Raw genomic sequence first — 24,192 nt, 5'->3', positions numbered from 1 at the left:
GAATTTTTAAAAAACATTAATCAAATCCCAATTTGGATTTATTTTGTGTTCTTAAAGTACAGTCCTAAAGTGGTATTTGCTGCAGCTTAACCACATTTTCTCCTGTACTGTCATCTAACAAATAAACTTCCAGCTTTTTTGCTTTTTTCATTTGAGGTTTTCAAGTTTATTTAAATTTGGGGTTTGTTTTTTTTTTTTCCATTCTTGAAGTGGTTTACCTGCTTCCTGAAATCAGTGTTTCCACTGGTAGTCTTCCTGGGGAGATAACCTCTCCTGGTTTTCTGTTCTCTGTACCCATGACGAGTATCTCCCTCTACCCAGGCACCATGGTCCAAAACCTGACTTTCATCCCAACCTTCTTCCCCCTCTCTCTAAAACAGCATCTTTCACTAAGTAGTATGACTCCCTTCTTCCTAAGGGGTGTATGAATTGACCATGACTTCCATTCCTACTTGGCAAAGATCCTTATGGACATTAGCAGTAGCCTCCTTCCTGCTCTTTCTAGAATACATTGCCTGCTTTAAACCTTGAGTGCAGTCTCTTCACATGGCACGCAAGACCCTTTGTGACCTGGTCTCTGCTTCTCTAGGTGAATTTGAATCCCTCTCTCCCTTACTGTGTATGCTCTAGCAATCTCAGCTTGCTTCTGTTCATTTAAAGCAACTAAAGCAAATAATCAGCTATCCTGTTTTTAATGCCTTTGTCTTACCCGCATCCCATTTCCACCCAGCCCCATTTATCTTTCAGAATTACCATTTTCCTTTCTTTTCCTAGATGGCTTCCCAGAATACTCCTCTCCTGCCTCACCTGCCCCCGAATAAATCCCTACCCATTGGCCATCTCCTTTGGAAATGCCAGGACTGCTGGCATGTTCAACATGATTTTATTTGTGTTATATTTTTGTCTCCTTTACTAGCCCATGAGCTCTTTGATCCATGTGTCATTTTTAGACCACCTGTGATCTCTCTAGTACCTGACTCTGAGACACTGGATGCCTGGTATTTATTGAATGAGTGTTTGATTGGGGCATCATTTTTTCACCCTAGCTTTTATTTAAGGAGATTGTTTGCTGTTTTGGGTTGAAAATTAGATTGCTTAACTGCTACCATCTTTTTAAATCTAAGACTCTGTAGTGTACCTGTGTTCTGACAAGGAAAAAGTAGTCCAAAGTCATGGATTAAGATTTATAATTACAGGCTACTGAGTTAGTACTATCTTTCTGTCGTAAAGCAGTCTATAATTAGTAAGTTTGTTTATAATTCAACTTTACTTTAGATCTCCCATGGAAATTCTAGAAAACTTCTTGTATACCTATAGTAAGAAAAGTAGATGGATACTAATAGTAAGAAAAAACTTCTTTTAAAAATGTCTGACTTAGCAGAAGATAGCTATATTCTCACATTGTTCCCTTTCAGTCTGCTGTCATTTGTTATTTTGGTTGAACTATATAAAGAAAATCTGGCCTCATACAGATGTATATAGTTGGAAAGGGGAGGAATATTTTAATAGCCTTTCAGATAATTTTGAATATTTTTTAACACCACACCAAAATATGACAGTTAATAATTTTGGTTGTGATAGACTCTATGAGTGAACTTTTCATGCTCTGCACTTTGAAAAGATCACTTATTAATGCATGATTTTTAACATGCATTGATCATTTAGAAAGTATTGGATCACCGACTTATACACATCTACCAATACATTATCAAACATTCACATTTTAAAATATCACCACTGATTTCATCAGAAAAGTCTAAGAATTGGAAAGTGATCAGACTTACTCATGTTGCATTCAAATTTCAAAATTCAAATTTGGCAACAAATACTGTTCGTTGTTTTCCTTAAAGTGACAGGTCCACTTCATTCATTTTCAAGAAAATGTCTGCCAAATATTCAAGGCTGATAATGTGTCAGTTTTTCTTTCAAGTAAAAATGATGTTCCATTAAAAAAACAGCTTATTTAGCACATAGCTCAAATAGTCATACAACTACTTTTCCTTAAGACCCCCAGTTGTATCTCAGTAAGGGCAGAAGGTGTTGTATACGTACTTCCTGTTTATGACACTAAATGTTAAAACAGATGTGTGTGTGCACACAAGTCATAATTTAATAAAATGGGTATCTTTTTCTGTTTCCTCATGACATTCTTAAGTGAAACTGCTTTTTTTTTTTTTAATGGAGTACATGGTGATGAAGACTACCGTGATGGCTAGTATAGTCTGTTGACGCTGCCTTGACTTGACCTAAGGCATCAGCACCATCAGTGCAAATGGCAGTACAGTGGAAAAAGGCAAAGCATGTGTTAGTATTGATATGAAAACAGTTTTGACCTTATGGACTCCTTGAAAGGGTCTACGTATTGAAATCTACTGTGATATTTAATGGAAGGTATGTGTGTGAGTAGGCGGAGTCCTAATGTAGATAGGTAATACGGGGAAGTCTCATTGAGGAGGTGGCATTGGACATGACTCTGTAATGACAGAAAGCAATTTTAATCTCTGTTAGAATCCATACCATCTACTTAACTAAATCATTGGTTTCCAGTTGGGGGCAGTTTTGCCCTCCACTGGAACATTTGACAGTGTCTGGAAACATTGTTGGTTGTATACCCCAATGGAGTATTGGTTATATAACAGTAGATAGCTCTACTGGCATCTAGTTAGTAGAGTCCAAAGATGGTGCTAAACATGAGACAGCCCCCACAACAAAGAATTATCTGGCCCAAAATGTCAGTAACGCCAAGGTTGAAAACTGCTCTAAACCTACAAAAATACACCTGCAATTAGGACAAACAGCAAGATAGTTAAATTTATGAAGAATAAATTTCATTTCAAAAGAAAGGAACAGACAGCTCTGAAGAGCAATCCATGCAAATCACTTACTCTGAAATAGATTAAGAATAGGGAGGAAAACCCTGAAATTTCTTATTCACTTTCTTATGAAGATTCAGAAGAAATTAGCAACTAATGCATATGGCAAAGAAGAGGGAACTGAGACCTGAAGAAAATGAAGAGACTTGAAAACAAGAGATGAAAACGTAATCACTAGATTAAAAACCATGTAAAACAATTTTGACATCATACTCAAGACTGAAAACTTGAAGGAAGCCCCATTAAAACCAGAGTGCTTGCTATGACTTGTGTTTTAGAAATTCTAGCCAATGCGTAAAGGAATGGTTTAGATATAAAAAATATAGCAGTTGCAAATATATACTGGAAAAAATCACAGTGTTGAAATAGTTATATATCTTAACAAAACATAAGAGAATCAATGCAAAAATAAGAGTTCAGTACAACAGCTAAGTAAACAAATTTCATATTTTCCCTAAAATCCGGTCGAAACTATCCAGAAATTTTTTTTAACATTTACAGTAGCAACAAAAAAGTATACAATGTCTGGGAATACTTTCATAGGAAGTACAGAGAACTTATAGGAAGAAAACTGTAAAACTTTATTCAGAGGCAAAAGAGAATACCTGGTCCATGTTTATAGAATGGAAGATAGTTAAGAAGCCATTTCTTCACAAGTTAATTTTTACACTTAGAGCAGTTCCATTAAATCACAACAGGATCTTTTTGTAACTTTACAAAAAAAATGATTCTGAAGTTCTGGAAGAATAAATAAAATAGCTACAAAGTTGTGGTGGGACTTGAGGAATATGAATTCTACTTTATTTTGAAACAAAACACACACTTTATACATCCGCTCCCAGTCTTCCCAATCATGGGTAATAAATAAAATGCTCTTCTGGTTGTTCAGGCCAAAAGTACTGAGTCACCCATGACTCCTTTCACACCTCGCGAATCCAATTCGTGAGCATATCCATCCACTTTATCTGGAGAGGAGGGAAAAATGTAAAAGCCAGAATCTAACCACGTCTCCTTATTTTCCTGGTTACCACCCTTGTCTGAGCTACCATTATCTCTGCTCTGGATTACTGCAGTGTCCTAATAATTGGAATTTCCTCCCTACAGCCGTAGCGATTCTTTCAAAATGAGTCAAATAGTATTTTCCTTAGAGTAAAAGCCAAAGTCCTTTCAAGGGCCTGGAGTAAGTTTTACAGACCAAATTCTGCCTAGGCCTGTTTCTGTAAGGCTAATGAGCTAAGAATGGTTTTTACCTTTTTAAAGCGTTGATTTGATTAAACTAGAAAACAAAGAAGAATATGTAATAGAGATCTTAAGTGGCCTGCAAAGCTTAAAATATTTACAGTCTGTCCTCTTACAGAAAATTAAATGCCCACCTTTGCTGTGGACAGTCAGACACATGACTTCAATGGCTCCTTCTCCTAATACTCGCTCCATTTTGGCTTCCTCTCCTCATATACTCCAGTCATACTCCTGCCTTTAGGACTTTGCATTTGGCTGGTCCCTTTGCCTAGAATGTTTTCCCCCAGCTCTCTGCTTTGCTTGCTCCCTTATCATCTTTAAGTCTGCTGAAGTGCCACTTTTCACCCAACCTCCTATAAAATGTATCCCTGCCCTCTGGCATTCCTGTTTCCCTCTAATCCTGCTCTATTTAACTGTAGAGCACTTAACATCTTTAATATACTTAATAATATTTGTTTACTATTTCTTCCCACATTTGAATATAAGCCTTCCAAAGACAGAGCTCAATAATTAGTTGTATTTGTTGAAAAGGAATATAGAGTCAACACAAAGCACTGTTGCCTTGTGACTCTTCTGAACTTTTAATTCTTACTGTATAGTATAAAACAGGTATTACTGAGTATTGTTAACAGTTTGTATGTTGAGTTTGTGGCTATTAAGAGTTATCATAGCCAGGTGTATTCTGGATTTTATGATGGTAGCTACATGTTACATTCCCTTTTTAAAAAGTGCTACCAGCCACAGAAGTTGTGAGATAAATTACCTTTCTCAAGAGATCTATTCTGTTGGCCCTAGTTTCTTCCATATAGTTTTGTGTTCATTAATTATCTTACCCTATAAGTCAAGATACTCAGAGGAAATTTTTCATGATGAATGAATAATTATACTCAATGGATCTTATTAGTGGATCACTCAGAGCTTCTAGGCAGTTTTCCAGTGATCTCTTGCTGGACAGTGTCCTCAACTCTGAACTGTTTGATGTTTATAATTTTGATTTATATGAAGATAATTAAAGGGATTAATTAGCAGAGTTTGTGAATGACAAAAATTGGAGAAGCATAGTAAACTCTGTAGGTGACAGAATCCAGTACCAAAGAAGGGTCAGTGAGCTAGGGGTGGTGGGGCAGAGGTTGGAGGAAGGACATGACCTTAACTCATAAAGTGCAATACAGATTAAAGTATGGCTCTATACTAAGACCTTAAGAAGAAAGATTAGATGCCAAAGGAAAAAATAAGCAGAATCATTGAAAATGCTTGTTTAAACTAAAAGAAGGCAGAAAAAGAAGAAAAGGGGGGATTAAAGAACAGATGGGACAAATGGAAGACAAATAGCAAGACAATAATCACATTAAATATAAATGGTCTCAACACCCAATTAAAAGGCAGAGATTGTCAGATTGGATGAAAAAGCCCTAACTATATGCACCTATAAGAAATGCTCTTTAACAGTAATGACATACTTAGGTTACAAGTACAAGGATAGAAAAGGATACACCACATTAACACCTGTCAAAAGAAAGCAGGAATAGCTATATTAATATCAGACAAAAATAGATGTTAGAAGAATATTATCAAGGATAAAATTATTTCATGATAAAATAGGAATTAATCCAAGAGACATAACAATCCTGTATATACATCTAATAGCAGAGCTTTAAAATAAAGCAAAAATTGATAAACTACAAGATGAAACAGTCAAATCCACAACTATCTTTGGAGATTTCAATACACTTTAGTAATTGATAGAACACGTAGGTATAAAATCAAGTATTTTCTGGTAAACCAGAATGAAACAATCAACCAATTTGACCTGATGGACATTTGTAGATCACTCCACCCAACATAGCAGAACTCTCCTACACCCTTTTGAAGTATACATGGAACATATTTAGTAAATTTAGACCATAATCTCGGCCTTAAAAGAAGTTTCAATATATTTAAAAGGATAAATTTATGTAACGTATGTTCTATGACTACAGTGTAATTAAGTCAGACATCAAAACAGAAAGAGCCTTGGAAACATTCCAAAATATTTGCACACTAGATATCATACTTCTAAATAGCTCATGGATCAAAGAAGAAATCAGTTACTTGAGTGGAATAAAAATGAAAATACAACATACCAAATTAGTGAGATGTTGCTAAAGCATTACTTGAGGAAATTTTATAGCACTAAATGCATGTATTAGAAAAGAGGTAAGTCTTAGCTTCTACCTTAAGAAAATAGAAAAAGCAAATTAAACACAGAGTAAGGAGAAAGGAAATCAAAGCAGAAATCAGTTAAATAAAAACTAAGGGAAAAAAACAAAACAAAACAAAACCTGGTTCTTTGAGAAGATGAATAAAATTGATAAACTCTAGTTAAGACTTATCAGGAGAGGAGGAGAAAAGATAGATTACCAGTGTCTGGAATGAAAGAATTGATATCACTACAGAGTCTACAGATAATTAAAGGATGGTAATAAGGGAATACTATGAACAACTTTATGCCAGTAAACTTGACAACTCAGATGAAATGGGGAGATTCTTGGAAAGATAGAAATTGCCCACACTTACTCAAGAATAAAATAGATAACCTTAGTAGGCCTATATGTATTAAAGTAATTCAAAATTTAGTCAATGATTTTCCCACAAATTAAAAGCAAGGCACAGATGGTTTCACTATAGATTTCTACTAAGCATTTCAGGAAGATATAATACAATTTCTACAGAAACTGTTCCAGAAAATGTAGGAGGAAAGAATAGTTCTTAACTCAAACTTGTGAAGCCAAGATTATTCTGGTACCAAAACCAAAGATGTTACAAGAAAACTATAGACTGATACCCTCTCACAAACATAAATGTATAAGTTCTAAATAAATTTTAGCAAACTGAATTTTCACAGTAGGATACATCAATACCAAGTGGAATTTATTCCCAGAATGCAGGGCTTGTTTAACATTCAAAATTCAGTCAATGTAATTCATTTATATTGACAGATTACATATCAGTAAATCCCCCTCCCCACCGTAAAAGAGACCAGCCTCCATTCCTAATAGAAACTCTCAGCAAACCTAGTAATGGAAGAGAACTTCCTCAACCTAAATAAAGAACATCTAATAAAAAACTATGCAGCTAGCATTATACAAAATAGTGAAAGGCTGAATCAAATACCTCTAAGAGCAAGGATAAGATAGGAATATCTACTCTGACCACTTGTATTTAACTGTGTACTTGGAGGTTCTAGCCTCTGCAGTTAGGCAAGAAAAAGAAATAAAAGGCCTGAAAAGGAAGAAGTAAAACTGTCTTTGTGAATGACATGATTATCCATATAGAAAAGCTGAAGGAATCTATAAAGAAGCTAGTAGAACTAATGTGAATTCAGCAAGGTCACAGGTTACAGCATCAATATATAAAGAGCACTTGTATTTCTGTATAGTAGCAATGAAAAACCTAAAATTGAAGTTCAAAAAAATAAATTTGGACACTCCTTTCTCTGAGGTCGCCTGCACTTTCTAAGTGCTTAACCTTTTAAGCTTAAACTTTGTCTCTCCAAACCTTTCAAGGTGCCTCTCCTTGCTGAGGTTGCCTGCTGCACTTCTCTAAGTAACCTTAAATAAAACTTTCACTCTGCTTCAAAAAAAATAATAAATTTGGAGTAGTATTTAAAAATATGAAACAGATAATTTGACAGAAGTTAAAGACCTGTACACTGAAAGCTATAAAACATTTCTAAGAAATAAAGGCTTAAATAAATGAGAGATACACCTTGTTTGTGGATTGGAAGACTCAATATTGTTAAAATGGCAGTTCTCCCCAAATTGATTTATAGATTTATTTCTATCTCAGCAGACTTTTTTATAGAAATTAATAAGCTGGTCCTAAAATTTATATAGAAATGCAAAGACCTAGAATAATCAAAACAAGTTGGAACAGAAACAAAGCTGAAGGGTTCACACCATGTGATTTTAACAATTATAAAGCTGCAGTAATCAAAACAGTGTGGCATTGACATAAAGATAGATAAATGAATGTGTAAACAATGCAGAAAAACACTTGCACATGTATGGAAAATTTTTACAGAAGAGAAAATACAATTTAATGGAGAAAGGGTAGTTGTTTCAACAATTGGTGCTGAAACAATTTAATAGCCACATACACCAAAAGAAAAAAAAAGGTGGACCCATACCTCATACTGCATATAAAAGTTAAAATAGATCAGACAGCTTACTGTAAAACCTAAAATTATAAAGCTTCTAGAAGAAAAAGGATACTCCAAACAAGAACAAATTAATGAATTGGAATTTACTAACATTAAAACCTTCTCTTCAGAGGACACTGTTGAAAGAATAAAAAGATAAGCCACAGAGAGAAAAACCTTTGCAACCAGAATATGTATCTGATAAAAGATTGCAACCAGAATATATAAAGAAAACTCTCAAAACTTAACTAAGAAAACAATCCAGTAAAAACTGGGCAAGAAACTTGAATATACACTCACCAAAGAAGATATACAGATTCCAGATAAGCACTTGAAGATACATTAATCATTAGAAAATTGCAGAGTAAAGCCATAATGAAATACCACTATATAACTATTAGAAAGGTTAAAATTAAAAAATACTGGCTATACCAGATATTGGTGGTTATGCAGAACAACTGGGACTGCTTCTGAGAATATAAAATGATAGAATCACTTTGAAAAATAGTTCGGCAGTTTCTTAAAAAGCTATACTTATATCTAGCCATTCCACTCCTAGTTCTTTACCCAAGAGAATAAGAAATATATGTCCGTGCAAAGATTTTACATCTTTACATAAGTGTTCATAGCAACTTTAAAAAATAACGCAGGTGTGTGAATAAACCAGTGATGGTATATCCATAGAATGGAGTACTACTCCGAAATAACAAAGAATGGACTGTTGGCATCCACAATTACATGAATGAATCTCAAAATGCTTCTGTTGAGTGAAAGAAGCCAAACTGTAAAGAATATATAATATATGATTATGTTTTTACAAAACTCTATGGGTAACCAAGTGACAGAAAGCAGATGAGTGGTTGCTTTGGGATTCCCAGGGATGTGGAGGGTCAGTGGTGTTGGTAGAGTAAGGGAACTAGAGAGGAATCTTGGTGGTGATGGATATGTTCACTATTTTAGTGGTTTCATGAGTGTGTACTTAAGTCCAGATTTACCAGATGTATTCCTTAAATCTGTGTGATTTGTTGTATGTCAATCATAACTCAATAAAGAGGGTAAGAAAAGACTCCCCATGTACAACGGAGGTAGAGGTGGCTTAGAAACCCCATGTTTGCCCTAGGAACAGCTCATGTATTAAAAGCACCCAGAAAGACTACCGAAAGCCTAGGTTGCAATAAAAGAAATACACTATTTAAATTCAAAGTGGTCATTTGCTCTGTGTAGACAAGTCCACACTTGATGTAGAGAAATTAGAGTATGTTGATAGAGGAGTGACCAGGCTGGCATGGAAATTCAAAACTCTGCCATGAGGAATAGTTGAACAGGAGATATGAAGTAGAGAGAGAACAAAATTTGAGCCCTTAGAGCTCTTACAATGTTTTTAGGGTGTCATCTTTCATGAGGAAAAGAAAAGTTCCAGATGGTGGTAGGAGGCAGAATTAAGACCTGTGAAGGGTAGTAAAACAGGGAGTCCAGTTTCATCTTTATATTAGGAAAAATAATAGGTGGGAGTTAGCTTCCTTAAGAGAGAGCAAGTTTCTGTCTCTGGATATGCATTGGTGTGGGCTAGGTGACCACTTGGGTCCTACAGAATGAATTCAAGCTTTGCGTGGTTGACATATCCTCATATGGATAAAACACCCATGTTTTGCAAGGTAGAGAATAGGCCTTCATTTTATTTTGAGGCAGAATGGTTTTCCCTTATGATTCTCATAGTCCACATGAAGAAAGCTATTGTTTCCTAGGTAACCCATTATATTAGAGACAGACTTCACTCCTAGCTCTGCCAAACCCATGGTAAAATTATATCTATTTCTGCTTTATACATTATACCCAAAAGCATTTTCTCATTCATTTCTTGTGATGTTACAGACAGAATGATAAATACAACATTTGAGTGTTTATTCCTTTAATTGCAATGTGTTGGTATCTTGTTTTATATGGTACACAGTTGCCATATTAAGGATTGTGTATAGCACAAATTAGGTTAGTCCCTGAGCAACTATACCACACCTTTTAAAAAGAATTTAAAAACTTATACCTTTAGAAAACAATGATTTATCTTACCATCCTTATTTTTAGGTAAATGGGAAATGGGGGTAGAGTGGGGTGGGTGGAATTTGTTCTTTCATTGCTAACAGCCACACAGATCTGGTGTATGTGATGATTATTTACACATTCTTTGCCCACTGCACGCTGTAGAAAGAAGGTATGGCTGCCTTGCTCAGCTTGTGCTTGGTTCCCTTCATTGCTGTGAATGCATGTCTTCACAGTGTTGAATAGCTATATTCACATTTCATGAGAGGAATAAGTTTGCTGGCATATTTAAGATGGGGGAAGGGAATAACCTTTTCATAGCATAGCCATTTAACAGTGACTCATGGTACTAAACTTGTTTAGAGTAATCTTTGACACCAGAAGGTTATTAATAGGTTTTTCTTAGTGCATGATCTTTCAGCTTAGACTACTCAGACATTTTCTTCAGTAGAGAGACACATGTATGTGTGAGTAGACTTAAAAAAAAAGTAATAGAGGAATTAATGTGATAATAGAATTGTTCTCATCAAATATTTGGCACCGACATATTCTTCAGTTTAATTCTAAATTCCATCTCACATCCTTTATCTTAATTTACTTTAAGAACTTCCTTTTCTCACTGAGGTCATTTAATAGATTCCTTATTGATAATGAATTGATATTTAAGGCAATAAATACAGATTGGTATATATTTAGAGGACTCTTGTTTAAAATGATTCTTTTGCAACAAAACAAACAGAAAACGGAAACAGACTTATAATACACAGAACAAACTGGTGGTTGCTAAATGGGATAGGGTAGGAGCATGGGCAAAATAGGTGAAGGGGATTAAGAGTTATAGACTTCCAGTTATAAAATAAATAAGTCATGGGGATGAAAAGTACAGCATAGAGTATATAGTCAATAATATTGTGATAATTTGGTATGATAACAGGTGGTGACTACAATTATATACATTTTATAATGTATAAACTGTCAAATCAGAATGTTTTACACCTGCAACTAATGTAATACTGTATGTCAACCATACTTGAATTAAAAATTAATAAAATATAATAAAATTATTCTTTTGCTAGAGAGTACATATAAAGAAACTCAGTAAAAGAAAAGACAAAATAATAAATTATTTAAGCTTGTTCCCTCCCCACCACACACAAAATCTGGCTCTTTGAGGTATTCTCAATAATAATTAGTTACATGTAAATTATAATAAACTCAGCTAAGAAACTAGTGGTGAATAGAAGCATAGAAAATTCAGCTGAATAGACCATTTCAAAATTGTTTCTAAAAAAGGTGACTTTAAATGATTCCTATCTGCATTGTTTTCTTGTGCAGAGTTTCGTGTGCACAGTAGTTGGCAGGAGATTCTTTTGTGAAAGATAACCATGGAACCAATTACTTCCATTAACTCCACAGACCATTTTAGTGCCCTCACGTCTGTGGACAGATAGATGGGCACATGAATCAAATATTGTCCCTGTCCTTAAGGAGTTCATAATCTAGTAGAGGAAATAAGTATATAAATAATATAGTATAGAGATCCTTGAAGATATAAATGAAGTTCTGTGAGCATAAAGAAGTTACTGCCTCATACCATGTAATTAACGGCTGTATGGATTACACATACTTATTCTACAAATTAAAGTTATGGTTACCAACGATTAAGAAAAAAAGTTACTGCCTCTGTCAGAAACAGGTACAGAGATAGCAGTAGGTTTGCAGTGACATTTGAACTTGTTATTAAGGTTTTTGGCAAACAGAGTGAGAGGGAATGGAATATGAAACAGCCTGAAGGTCGCATTTTCAGAAAATGGTAACCAGATAGAGGGGAATGATGGGAAGTGAGACTGGAGGTGTGGGGTTGTGGTAGATTGAAAAGAGCCTTGTATACAACCTAACAAGACACTGAGGGAGCCGATGAAATCTTTTGTTGTTTTGTTGTTTTAAATGTTCATTTTTAAATAATTATTAATTCACAGGAAGTTGCAAAAAAGCAAACAGGGGATCCCATGTACCTTTCACCCAGTTTTCCCTGGTGGTAACATCTCATATAACTATATACTTTATCAAGACCAGGAACTCAACATTAGTACAGTCCACAGGTCTAACTCACATTTCACCAGTGACAAGGTATGTATATGTGTGTGTGTAGCTCTATACAGTATTATCACATGTAGCCTATGTGGTTTCTCTGTAGCCCCACCATAATATAGGTACAGAACTGCTCCATCATCACAAAGCCCCCTGTTTTCTGCTTTTATAGCCATGTCCTTCTCTGCCCCTGTTTTAACCCTTGCTGGCAACCACTAATCTATTAGTATAATTTTGTTATTTCAGAATAACAAATCTGTAATTTTGTTACTTAAAAAATGTCTTATAAATAGAATAATATAGTATGTAACCTTTTGAGGTTGGCTTTTTTTCACTCAGCTTAATTCCCAGGAGATCCATGCATCTATTAGTAATTCCTTTTTATTGCTGAGTAGTATTCCATTCTGTGGATATACCACAGTGTGTTTAACCACTCCATTGTTGAAAGGACACTTAGACTGTTTCCAGTGTTTGGCTATTACAAATAAAGCTACTGCAAACCTTTTGTACATGTTTTGTGTGAACATATCCCTCTGGGTCAAATGCCCAAGAGGGCAATTCTTGGATCTTACGGTAAGTACATGGTTAGTTTTATAAGAAAATACCAAACTGTTTTCCAGAGTTGCTGCCGCACTTTACATTCCTACTAGTCATGTTTCAAAGTCAGAGATGCAGTGAGTTTGGAAGTGTTTTGGGGAAGATGGACATAATGGCATAAGATGATCTTGGTAAGGGAACTCTGGTGACAAGGAAAGCTTAAGGGTAAGGAAAAGAAACAAGATAGGAGACTAGATTTCTGAGGGAAAATTGAGAGTATTTGATGGTTGTCTACAGTTAACTCTAGGTTCACATACCCTTTGGCCTATCTTCAACCCACCAAATATTTCCCAGCACATGAGTCAATAAACTATGGCCCAGTTTGGCCATTACCTGGGTTTGTAAATAAAGTTTTATTGGAACACAGCCATGCCCATTCAGGAAAGCCAGGTTTTCCTGCCTCAGTAGCAGAGTTGAGTAGTTGTGATAGAGACCATAAGACCCACAAAAAGTTTGCTACCTACTGATCTAGAGAAGCTTAATAGGTACTTCTGATGAGATAAATTATAGCAGGGATTCTTGTTTTGGTTAGAAATGCGGGGGTAGGGAGCAGGGAAAATGTGTTTAGTGTATGTGTTTGTTTTGCTTTTAAGCTTAATGTTATACATATGTGCAGAGGTTCCTGTAGAGGAGCGGGTAATTCCTTTTTATAGGCCTGGTTGCAGGTGCTCTTTCACCCTTCATCTACTTCTTTAGTTTTACTTTATCCTAATTTGTATATTGGGATTCTATATAAGCTTTTTACTTTGAAAAATGGTGGCAGGCAGGAATAAAGAGTAGGGTATCAGTGGCCCCAAAAGCATTTCAAAACTACTGATTTAGATGACCTCTGACATCTCTTTCAGCGCGTAAGATGCCATGGTTCTGTACTGCAGCATCACTTCAGACTTAACACTTCAATGCAGAATTCATGTACTCTGCCCTAGAATCGGTCTCTCTCTTCCTGACTGACTGGTTTAAGGAATGTTACCTTTATATCCCTGGCCCAAAACCTTAGTCATCAGATTTTTTCTCCTTCCTTTAGCATCTGTTTGCCAAGTCCTGTTCATTTGAAATTACTTGGTGAGGGGAGAGGAGGCTGACATGTGCAGCATCTCCCTCCTTCTCTTCTCACAGCACTTTGCAGGTAGTGCGGGGCTGTGGGGGGGGATGTATGTGTATGTATGTGTGTGTGACACATCTGTGCTTCCTTCATCATGAGCCTAATAGTTTTAATTGATTTCAATGTTTATCTCTACCTCTGTGAAATAATATGTCCTAATATGTGTTCATTCCAAAAATTCAGGAAATAACAACAGAGTATAAAGAAAAAAATAAAGCCCCTCTTAGCTCCACTACCACATGAAATGACTGCTGTCAACATGGTGGGGGATCCCTGCAGATTCTCGTTCCTATTCTAGCTCTGGCCTTCTCCCTCGTACAGATAAGTAAACCTGGGATCATGCTATTCTGCAGCCTGGTTTGTTTTTAATTTTATGTTCACATCTTTATATGTCAGTATAGATGTACTTAATTATTTTTAAGGCTTGCATGGTCTTCCATCTTATGGATGCACCATGTTTTAACTGGTTTAGCAGGATAACTTTATTTCTAATTTTTTGCTGTTTGTACCTATATCTTAGTTTAATGATCTATCTACTTCCCTGTAGGTATAATGGGTGATTGAGAGGGATTGCACCTTCTAAAACTTTCTGATAAATTTGCCAAGTTGCCTTGCAATAAGTTGTATAATTTATTTTTCCACCACCAATGTATTTTCTAAGTCTTTGCCACTGTTACGAAGGAAAAAAGTATTTTACAGCTTTAACTTAATTATTATGAAGTAGAGTATTTTTTTAAAGGTTATTCCCTTTTTAATTTTTGAATTAGGCGTATCTATACTTAACCATTTTATTCTTGCTATATTTATCTTTGTGTGCTTTATGCATTAAGACTAGGCTTAACTGGTAACTTTATTAAAAATAAAGGGTGAGGGCAGAACCAGTCTTATACGCCACCAGGTAAAACCCGGTACCTCCATCTATGAGTAGCCACCATGTCACCTTTCACCTCCTGCAGTGAGGTCACTCTGGTATCTACTGAGTAGTTGGGCCTTGTTACGTCCAGAGAAGGAGTGGGTGATAAGGGAAGGGCCATGAGCACTTCAGGGACATATCTGGAAGCACTAATGGGTTAAGAGAGTATCTCCTTTAGCCTTCTAAAGTTGTATTTTTGCATTGAGTGGTTGTCACTGATGATGGTAAAATAGTACAGTAATAAGTATTGTGGGAACATTGGATTTAAGGCAAGAGATTTAATATGGAACCTTCTGAGTTTTTTGAAGTCTTTAAATAGGCCATTTGTACCAATGTTTGGTTTTCTAATTGCTTATTTTTTCCACTTTGTTGTATTTTTTTAATGGAAAAGCAGGCAGTGGACAGTCTCACAGCCCTTGTTGTAATGGGAAAGTTATGATGGGTTGCTACCCTTAAAAAATTTGGACTAGTTACTTGTCCCCTCACCCTGGGAAGGAAGGTATAGTTCTGATATTGTTACTAGTGAGGGAGTAGGTGTAACTTAGTTTAATTGTTAAGTATTTTTAAAAGATATTTACAAATAAAGTTGCATGTGGAAGTCATTGAGGCTTACGGTGGAAGATGAATGTGCCTGACCCCCTGGCGGTTAGGCGCAATGCCTGCCAACTCAGAGCCTGTCTGGGAAGCTCTGCCAAGCCCCAGACTCTCTCCTCTATGACTGCTCTGCTGGTGTTCCCAGACTCCCACTGTATATGCTCAGGGAAATCCATAGGGCAAACCACTTCTCAAAAGCTGCAAGAAAATAACTAAGAACTTAAAATTGCATGCCTCTCAGCTACCCCAGGCAGCAGCGAGCAAGTTGGTAAGGCACAATGCGCATCGTTTCCCAGTCAAGAGAGTGGGCTCATCACAAGGGGAGCTCTTCTCACGAGATTCTCTTCATGACCACGTGTCTATAAAGCATTTGGCTACTACAGTAGCCTGTGCCCATGAAACATAATAGGAGGCTTACTGGCCACACAGTTGTAGCATCTGTGTCTCAGAACACTGTGTTTGAACTGACAAAACATCCCAGACAGTTCAGTTAATTACCAAAATCATCAAGTCAGGCAATTGTAAATCACCATCTTAGACATTGGAGGGGTGGGGGTATAAAGAAATGTAAGTGCAAGCCTTTCCAGAGGCCTTGAATGTATGAGGGAAATGAGAGGTGCAGATCAGCAAGGCCAAGGGGTGAAACAAGGGAACAGCTGTGGCATCAGAAGAGAGGGGGAGGAGTGAGGGGAGACACCTGGACTCAGGAGTAGTGGGGAGGAGGAGTGTGAGCATTCAGACTTCGGGGTCTCTTGAGGAGAGACCAAGATGTGCACAGTGAGAGAGTGAGAGTAGATGACTGGGCAAAAGAGAATTGGGAGAAGCTTTGTTTGGGATTTGGGATCTTAAGAAATGGAATGGGTCTCAGCAGTCATCTGGCCCAGAACCTTCCATAAGGTCACATAGCTGGCAAAATTGCACAGGGAGGACTTGAAATGATGCCAGGCTTTTGTTTAGGGACACATACATAGAGCCATCAGCCTTGGAACTAAGAAGGGGTACCTCTTATCTGTGAAGAAAAAGCAAATTAAGAGGATTGATGAACTTTTCAGACATATAAAATGGTTGCAAAAGAGGACCCCTTCCCCCCAGCTTCCCCAGATGCTATCATTTTAGAGAACCACAGTACAGTGATCAAAATCAGGAAGCCAACATTGGTGTAATGCTATTAACTAATCCACAGACCTTTTCCAAATTTCATCAGTTTTCCTACTAATGTCCTTTTTCTGGACCAGGTTCCAGTTCTAGATCACACATTGCATATAGTTGTAACGTCTCTTTAATCTCCTTTAATCTGGGACAGTTTCTCTGTTTTTCGACATTCATGACCTTAACACTTTTGAAAAAAGTACTGGCCACTTAGTTTGTACAATGGCCCTTAATTTGGGGTATGGCTGATGTTTCCTCATGATTCAATGCAGGTGATGCCTTTTTGCAGGAAAACCCCTCTTTGCACTGACAGCGTCTTGTCAGAAGGCACATGAGGTCAGTGGTCTTGTTATGTTCACTTTGATCACATGGTTATTATGGTGCCTCCATGTAAAAGTACTGTTTTTCCTTTTGTCATTAATAAGTCTCGTGGGGGACTGGGCATTTTTTTTAAACGTCTCTTAAGTGATTCTGGTGTGTCTCCAGGGATGAGACAGAGGATGGCAGAAATACATCAAGATGGATAGAGAAAGTCAAGGATATTTTCATTAAAAACTCTTATCTCAGTATGGAAGGAGTGAAACTATAAATTCGCAATTGGAGCTGAGAGAGACCAAAGTCTATTGGGAAAAGTAGAGCAACTTTGAAATATTTGCTGCTGAGAGTTACTAGCTGGAAGTCAATCCAGTATGAGAGAATGTTTCTCACTGGATTGAACCACATGAATTTTAGTGAACCAAGCACGCACACGTCCTGTCACTTTTTCCACAGTGCTCAGAACCCTGGGAACTGAAGTAGAGAAAGTTTTTGTCCAACATTGTTAGGTGAGCAGGAGACCTGGAGCCTTGAGCATGGGCAGCACTGAAACATGCAGTCTCAGCAGGACATGTAACATGGTCATTGAGGAGCCCAGTGGATGAGATGGCATGATGACCTCAGTAGCTTTGAAAGGGTACAGTGTTTGGAGGAGCTGTAAGTGTGAATAGCTTTCTCAGTAGGTGTGGGGGGTCAGATGGAGGTGGCAAATAAGGAGGATGTGGTCAGAGCAGAGAACATATTGACATAATGTAGGCAGGCCAGGTACAGATAAGGGACTTGCGGTGTCACTAACGTGAGTAAATATTGATAAAGGAAACCAAGTCAGATCTAAAGAACAGCCAAGTTCATTTTTCTGTGTGTTGCATCTTCGTTCATTAAGTCCTTGGTGCATCACCATTTTCTGGTGAAGTACTTGACTTCTTAAGCTTTTGCTACCCACCATTTAGTAATACTTGGGCTTTCTTTAAAAGATTTGTTTAACAGGTAATTGGGGAACACGAGGGGAACAGAAATCACACAAATAGTTGAAATATGTATAAAGTTAAATGTCATTTGAAATATGAACTTAATTCTCTCATTTATCAGGATTGTTAATGAAGTTGATGAATTTTCGTTTTTCTTTAATATTGTGCCACTGATTATCCTGTATAGATGGTAACTAATCCCACATCCAGTGCCTGCAAGCATGGGCTCTGATGGAGCAGAAGGGAACTGACATTAATTAGAAATCACAGGAAAAGTAGAATTATATACAACTGTGAGAAATACTATGAAGAAATACATGATGGTAGGAGAATATATGATAGAATTTACCAATAAAGATGTCTCTGAGGATGTGAACATTGAGTTGAGTGATGAAGAAAATACATTGATTTGGCTGGGAGGTGGGAACAGGATATGGGCACAAAGAATATTCCAGACATAGGAAACCACATGTGCAAGGACCATGGAAGTACACTGATGTGACCAGAGCATTGGCTTTAGAGGTAGTCGGGGAGGAATTGTAGTGCAGAGTGTGATCAAAGAGACCATACAGGGTTTTACAGGCCATGTTAAGAAGGAATTTTCTCTGTCCTAAGAGCAACAGGTAACTGAAGCATTTTAAGCAGAGAAAATGACTAAATTACATTTGTGTTACAGAAAGATCATTCTTTATGAGATGTAAAGAATAAATTATACCAGTCAATAGTACTTAGTAGTCCATTAAGAGTTATGGGATTTCAACTTGGATGATGATGGTGAATTGGGGATCGGGAGTGGGGGGTGGTAAATGGATGGATTTGAGAGACTTCATGATAAATGAGATATTAGGGCAAGGTGAGAAAGGGGGGATAGAGTTTCTGACATGTATGTACAAGAGCATCAGTAGTGGTATCATTCCCTGAAATAGAGAACAAGGGAAGAATGTCTGGCATTAGGGCAAGATCATGAGTTCTGTTTTAGATGAGTCAGGTTTGAGGTGCCTTGAGATAGCCAAGTGGAGACATTTGAAGTAGGCTGCTGAATGTACTGGTAAGAACTGGATTAGAGATAGGAATCTGAGGCATCTGCATTTAGGTATTAATTAAAGCTGTGGGTGTGGATGAGATCACTTAACGGAGGTGTGAAAGAACGAGAAGAAGACCTTATACCCAGCCTTGAGGAATTCCCAGTATTTAAATGATGAGCCAAAAAGGAGACAGAAGGAGAACCAGGGAGACAGGAAAGAGAAATTAGGGTGGTGGTAAGTCACAGAGGGCAAGGGAGGAGCCGTTTTAAAAGAAAAGTGTAATGAACAATTTCAAATGCTGCCAAGAACTCATGTGCAGTGAAGATTGAAAATTGTATTTTAAGGCAAGCAGGTCATTGGTGACTGGCTAAAAGCTGTGAAGGACCAGCTGTAAAAAAGCCACATGGAACTGGCTGACAAGTGCTTAAGAAGGAGATGTGGCCTGTAGCAAGCACAAGTCGATGTTCTGAGGTTTAATGAGGAGTGGAAAGTAGATGGGAGGAGCTATGGAGTCAAGGGAGAGCTTACCTGATTTTGATAATGGATGTCCTGATCAGAGGAAAAAATGAGGTGAGAGCAGAGATGACTGTATGAGGAGTAGAAGAGAGAACAGACAGGGTGAGTGTCTGAGAGGGCAGGAGATGAGTGAACTTCAGCAGCAGGGATCGTTAATAAAGGAGATGAGTATAATGGTTAGCAAATGAGAGAATTCCACTGGTGTCTTTTCCCACCTGAAGGTAAAGTGTCATCTTCTGAAAGGGAAGAAGAAAGTGAATTTCTGTTGAATCCATATTGCCTTACATCTTTGAAGTATCATGAGTAGCTTTCCGTTTCTCTGCTTGTCTTCTCCCTGGCTTTTTAAACTGCTTTTTTGAAATATAACTTACATTTCATGTAATTAATTTAAAGTGTACCATACAGTGGTTTTTAAGTTTATTCACAGATAATATACAAAATAACCACAGTCAATTTTAGAACATTACCTCAGAAAGAAACCCCAGAACCTTTAGCAATCTACCCCCACCCCACCTTAATTCATCTTTTGCTGTCAGAAGAGAGCAGAGAGTGTGGTCCAAAATTCAGATTTAAAATCACATGATTTCAAAAAAGAGTATAAACTGAGGCATATGAAGGGTTGCTGAGAGCCTCAAAACTGACCTAGCCAGAGATGCAAAGGGGCTGAGGCCTGCTTATTAGGGTCACTGTTTGAAAATCAACAGATTACACACACACAAAGCCTGTTAAATGTCAGGTTCTTCCTTGTGAAGGAGAATCATCTTAAAAATAAAGATTAATAAAATGAAATTGAAACAGCAGCACACACAGATTATGAGAACACTTACAGTTGATAAATGATTTTATCTGTTGGCCCAGGAACAGTACATTCTGGGGTACTTAAAATTTGTATATGGAGTGATAAACTCCTGTCAGTAATCAAAGGCATTCACAGAATAGGGCAATAACAGCAGGCTGGAAAAGGTAAAGATTCATTTTAACATTGATACTGAATAAGGTTTTATAATAATGGAATAAATTACTAGGAAGATGATGATAATAGTAGTAAAAAGGTCATACATAGCAAATTAACTTTATTTCATTTTCTTAATATTCAGGAAATACAGAAGAAATGGCATATTCATATTTTATCAAAGTATTTAACAAAAACCTTTTTCAATATGATTGTGAAATATATGTAAGTGGCTGAGCAACCATGCCCAAAGATTATTAGTAGATCATTACTGGAAAGAGCATGATGATGCAAAGGCATGATAGGCTCCACTCGTGGTCATTTCCTTTTCAACATTTTGGTTAATGAGTGAGGCCATTGGAAGTACATCTATCAGATTTTCAGATGATGCCAATATAAGAGTGATAGCTGGTATATTGGATATTCTTAGAATCCAGAAATACCTCCATAGTGTTAACTGATGGGCTGTTGACAAGATTAAATCAGTGAGAAGAGTTAAAACCTTCATTGCAGTGTCATTCAAAGATGTGGTTTTGAATGAATTGTATAATTGCAAAATTTCTTAAAGGAAGCCTTGGGCTACATTAACATGTGTGACATTTGTAGGGAAATGGTGGTCTGGTGTCTTCTGCATTATTCCATTCTGGATAGCATTGGAGTATTAACCCTGCCTTAAGAATATTAGCCAAAAAAAAAAAGGAATATTAGCCTGTTCTTAAGAGGATAAAGAGGCTGAGAGGAGGTTTTCTGGAGAAGACTTTTTAGGGACAACAGGCAAGCTGCTTTCAAAGAGGAGCCTTTGTGTGAAAGAGAAATCAGGATACTGCCTGATCAGCAGTGCAGACCCAGGACCAGCAGGCACTGTAGTGAAGCAAAATTTGTGTCTCGTTATAACATTTTCTAACCACTGTCTGATTGTGAAAACTGCTAATACTGCATTACTAGACACTGAAAGTATTAGAGGTGAAGCAGTGTGATCATTTGGTAAGGTTAGAAGGCTGTAGAAGTGAGTACCATGGAATTAGGTGATTCTTTACATACCGTCAAATGCCCATGTCCTATGAGTCTGTGCTAAGTGATCTTGATCTCCCTGAAGTATATTTCTGGTTCTAAATGCTTCAGCTTACATACCTTTATGTAGTCTTTATGTTTTTTACATATCTTTAATAGTCTACTGGAGTCTCCTTTGTTGGTTTGTTAGGTGTAACATAGCTTTTTTTAGTGGTTCTTTTAGGACTTAACAGAATATTTATTGCAGTCTGTTGTCACTTACATTGCTCCACATATAAGAACCTTAACAGCATTATACTCTATTTACCCCCTTTGAACTATTATTGTTGCCACATATTTTTGTTCTATATATCTCATAACCCCAAAATGCATATTTATGTTTTACGGAGCCAATAATCTTTTAAAGATTTTTTTAATAATAGACGGGAAATATTTTTTCTGTTTACACACATTACTATTTCCAGTGCTCTTCATTCCTTTGTTTAAATACAGATTTTCATCTTGAATCATTTTCCTTCTGCCTTTAGGACTTAAAACATTTCCTATAGCATAGTGAGAAAATCTTCCAGCTTTTCTATGTCTCAGAAGCTCTTTATTTCACCCTCATTTTTGAATGAAGTTTTGCAAGGTATAGAATTCTAAGATGACAGTTCTGTTAATGTTTTTGCCCCAGAACTTTAATAATGTTCTTCCACTATCTTTCAACTTACATCACTTCTGTACAGAAATGTGTTGTCATTCTTTAGTTCTTTGTAATGTTTTTTTCCCCTCTGGTTGCTTTTAAGATTTTTCTCTTCACTGAATATAAACAACTTGATTGAACCATGCCTTGGCCTGGTTTTCTTCTTTTTCTAGTATTTAGGATTTTTTTTTTAACTTCTTGGCTCTGTGTGATTATAGTTCTCATCAAATTTGGAGACTTTTCAGTCCTTATGTCTTCAAATATTTTGTCTGTTCTTCCCCCTCTTTTGGGATTGCATTTATACATATACTGGACCACTTAACAGTCATCCTGTAGCTCACTGATGTGCTGTGTTTTTCTCCCCATCTCTTGTATCACTTGGATGGTTTTTATTGTTTTGTCCCCACTTTACTAACCATTCTTCTGTGGTGTCTAATCTGCTGTTAATCCCTTCCAGTGTAAGTTTTATTTAGGCAGTGTAGTTATTCTAAGTGTTTGAGTTGGGATGTTTTTTTATTGTCTTCTGTATCTTTACTTAACATGCTAATTTTTTTCTTGAACATAATGACCATGGTTACAGTAACTCTTAATGTCCTTGTATTAATTCTCCCATCTGTGTCATCTGCAGGAATGTTTTTGTTGATTGATTTTTCTCCTTGTTGGTTGTGTTTTCCAGTTTTGATCCTTTCCAAGCTTTCATTTAAGCTTTGTTTGGTGGAACCATATAGAATTTAGGGCTAATTTTGTGTAACAAATGAGACAAAACCCTTTCTGTGCTCTGCATGATGCCCTGCTAAGATGAGGTTTTCTATCAGGTTGATGGGAATAAGAAATATTTCAGCCTTGTGTGAGCTTGAGCTCCGTGGTTCTGATCCCTAGCTGTTGGTACTTGCCTCTCATGCATGTGCTAATTAGTACTCTGCCCAGCAAATTCTCATCTCCTTCACCTCTGCAGATTCCCAGCTGTGCCTCCTCAATTCATGGAGACCACCTGTTCTTCGTGATTCCCTCACCCCACCCCTGCCATGGTGTGGCCTCCAGACAGTAAGCCAGGGAATTGTGAGGTTCACTTCATTTGTTTACCCTTCTCTCAGTCCTTTGCTGTCTGAAGGAAATTCAGTATTTAAACTTCATTGTTTCAAATATTTTCTCCTATCTTTTTAGTCTTTTTCATAATGGAAGATAAATATGGCTCCTGCTCCTTCATCTTGGTCAGAAGTGGAAGCTTTTTAGTGACTTTTTATTTGTTGTTAGTATTTTAACTTTGCATTCAAAGCCTCCTGCAGTGACATTTTCTGCTGTTCCCTTGCTCCCTCCACACTGTTCTCTGACAGACCCTGTGCTTCTCCCTCCCTCTTTAGCACATGCCACTCCTTTCCCCTCAGTCTCCTTTTCCTTAGTTTCTGCATTGTTTCTAGTCTCAGGAGCAGCTCAGGTGCCTCTTCCATGTTGTTTCCCTCTCATTTGAGGCAGAATTGAGCAGTTTCTCCTTGTTGTATTCCTACCATAATAACATTGTTTTCAGCTTTGGAGTGTACATGTTGCGAGTCTGCCAACCTTGCCTGTTCACGTATGTCAGTCTCCACATGTGCACACACATGCACAGTTTTCGGCTCCTGAGGGCAGGGGTGGGGATTACCTACTGTTGCAGTCTGCACATAGGTATGTGGTATACAAATAGAGAGAAGGTATTTAACAACTGTAGGTGTGTTATATATGTTGTTGAAATGAATTTGCCTTTCTCCTGTCCCCTAAAATCAGGCTACAGAAGAAGTTTCCAAAAATCTGGTTGCCATGAAAGAAATTCTGTATGGCACAAATGAAAAAGAGCCACAGACAGAAGCAGTGGCACAACTTGCTCAAGAACTGTATAATAGTGGGCTCCTTAGCACCCTGGTAGCTGATTTACAGCTCATTGACTTTGAGGTAAGAAATCAGTTTCTCATTT

At 37.1% G+C, this 24,192-nt stretch overlaps 1 protein-coding gene across 2 annotated transcripts in view; it reads left to right on the top strand.

The window, feature by feature from the left end:
* The window catches only part of CAB39 (calcium binding protein 39), an 84,211-nt gene that overhangs the window by 36,164 nt on the left and 23,855 nt on the right, over positions 1–24,192 (top strand). For both annotated transcript variants that reach the window (XM_036997831.2, XM_017680069.3), the window contains exon 3: positions 24,006–24,170. In XM_036997831.2, coding sequence (XP_036853726.1) covers positions 24,006–24,170 — 165 coding nt within the window. The remainder of the gene's footprint in view (positions 1–24,005; positions 24,171–24,192) is intronic.

The sequence above is a fragment of the Manis javanica genome, chromosome 12 (genome assembly GCF_040802235.1).
Source record: "Manis javanica isolate MJ-LG chromosome 12, MJ_LKY, whole genome shotgun sequence".
NCBI lineage: Eukaryota > Metazoa > Chordata > Mammalia > Pholidota > Manidae > Manis > Manis javanica.
This window is presented reverse-complemented; position numbering and strand designations above follow the sequence as displayed.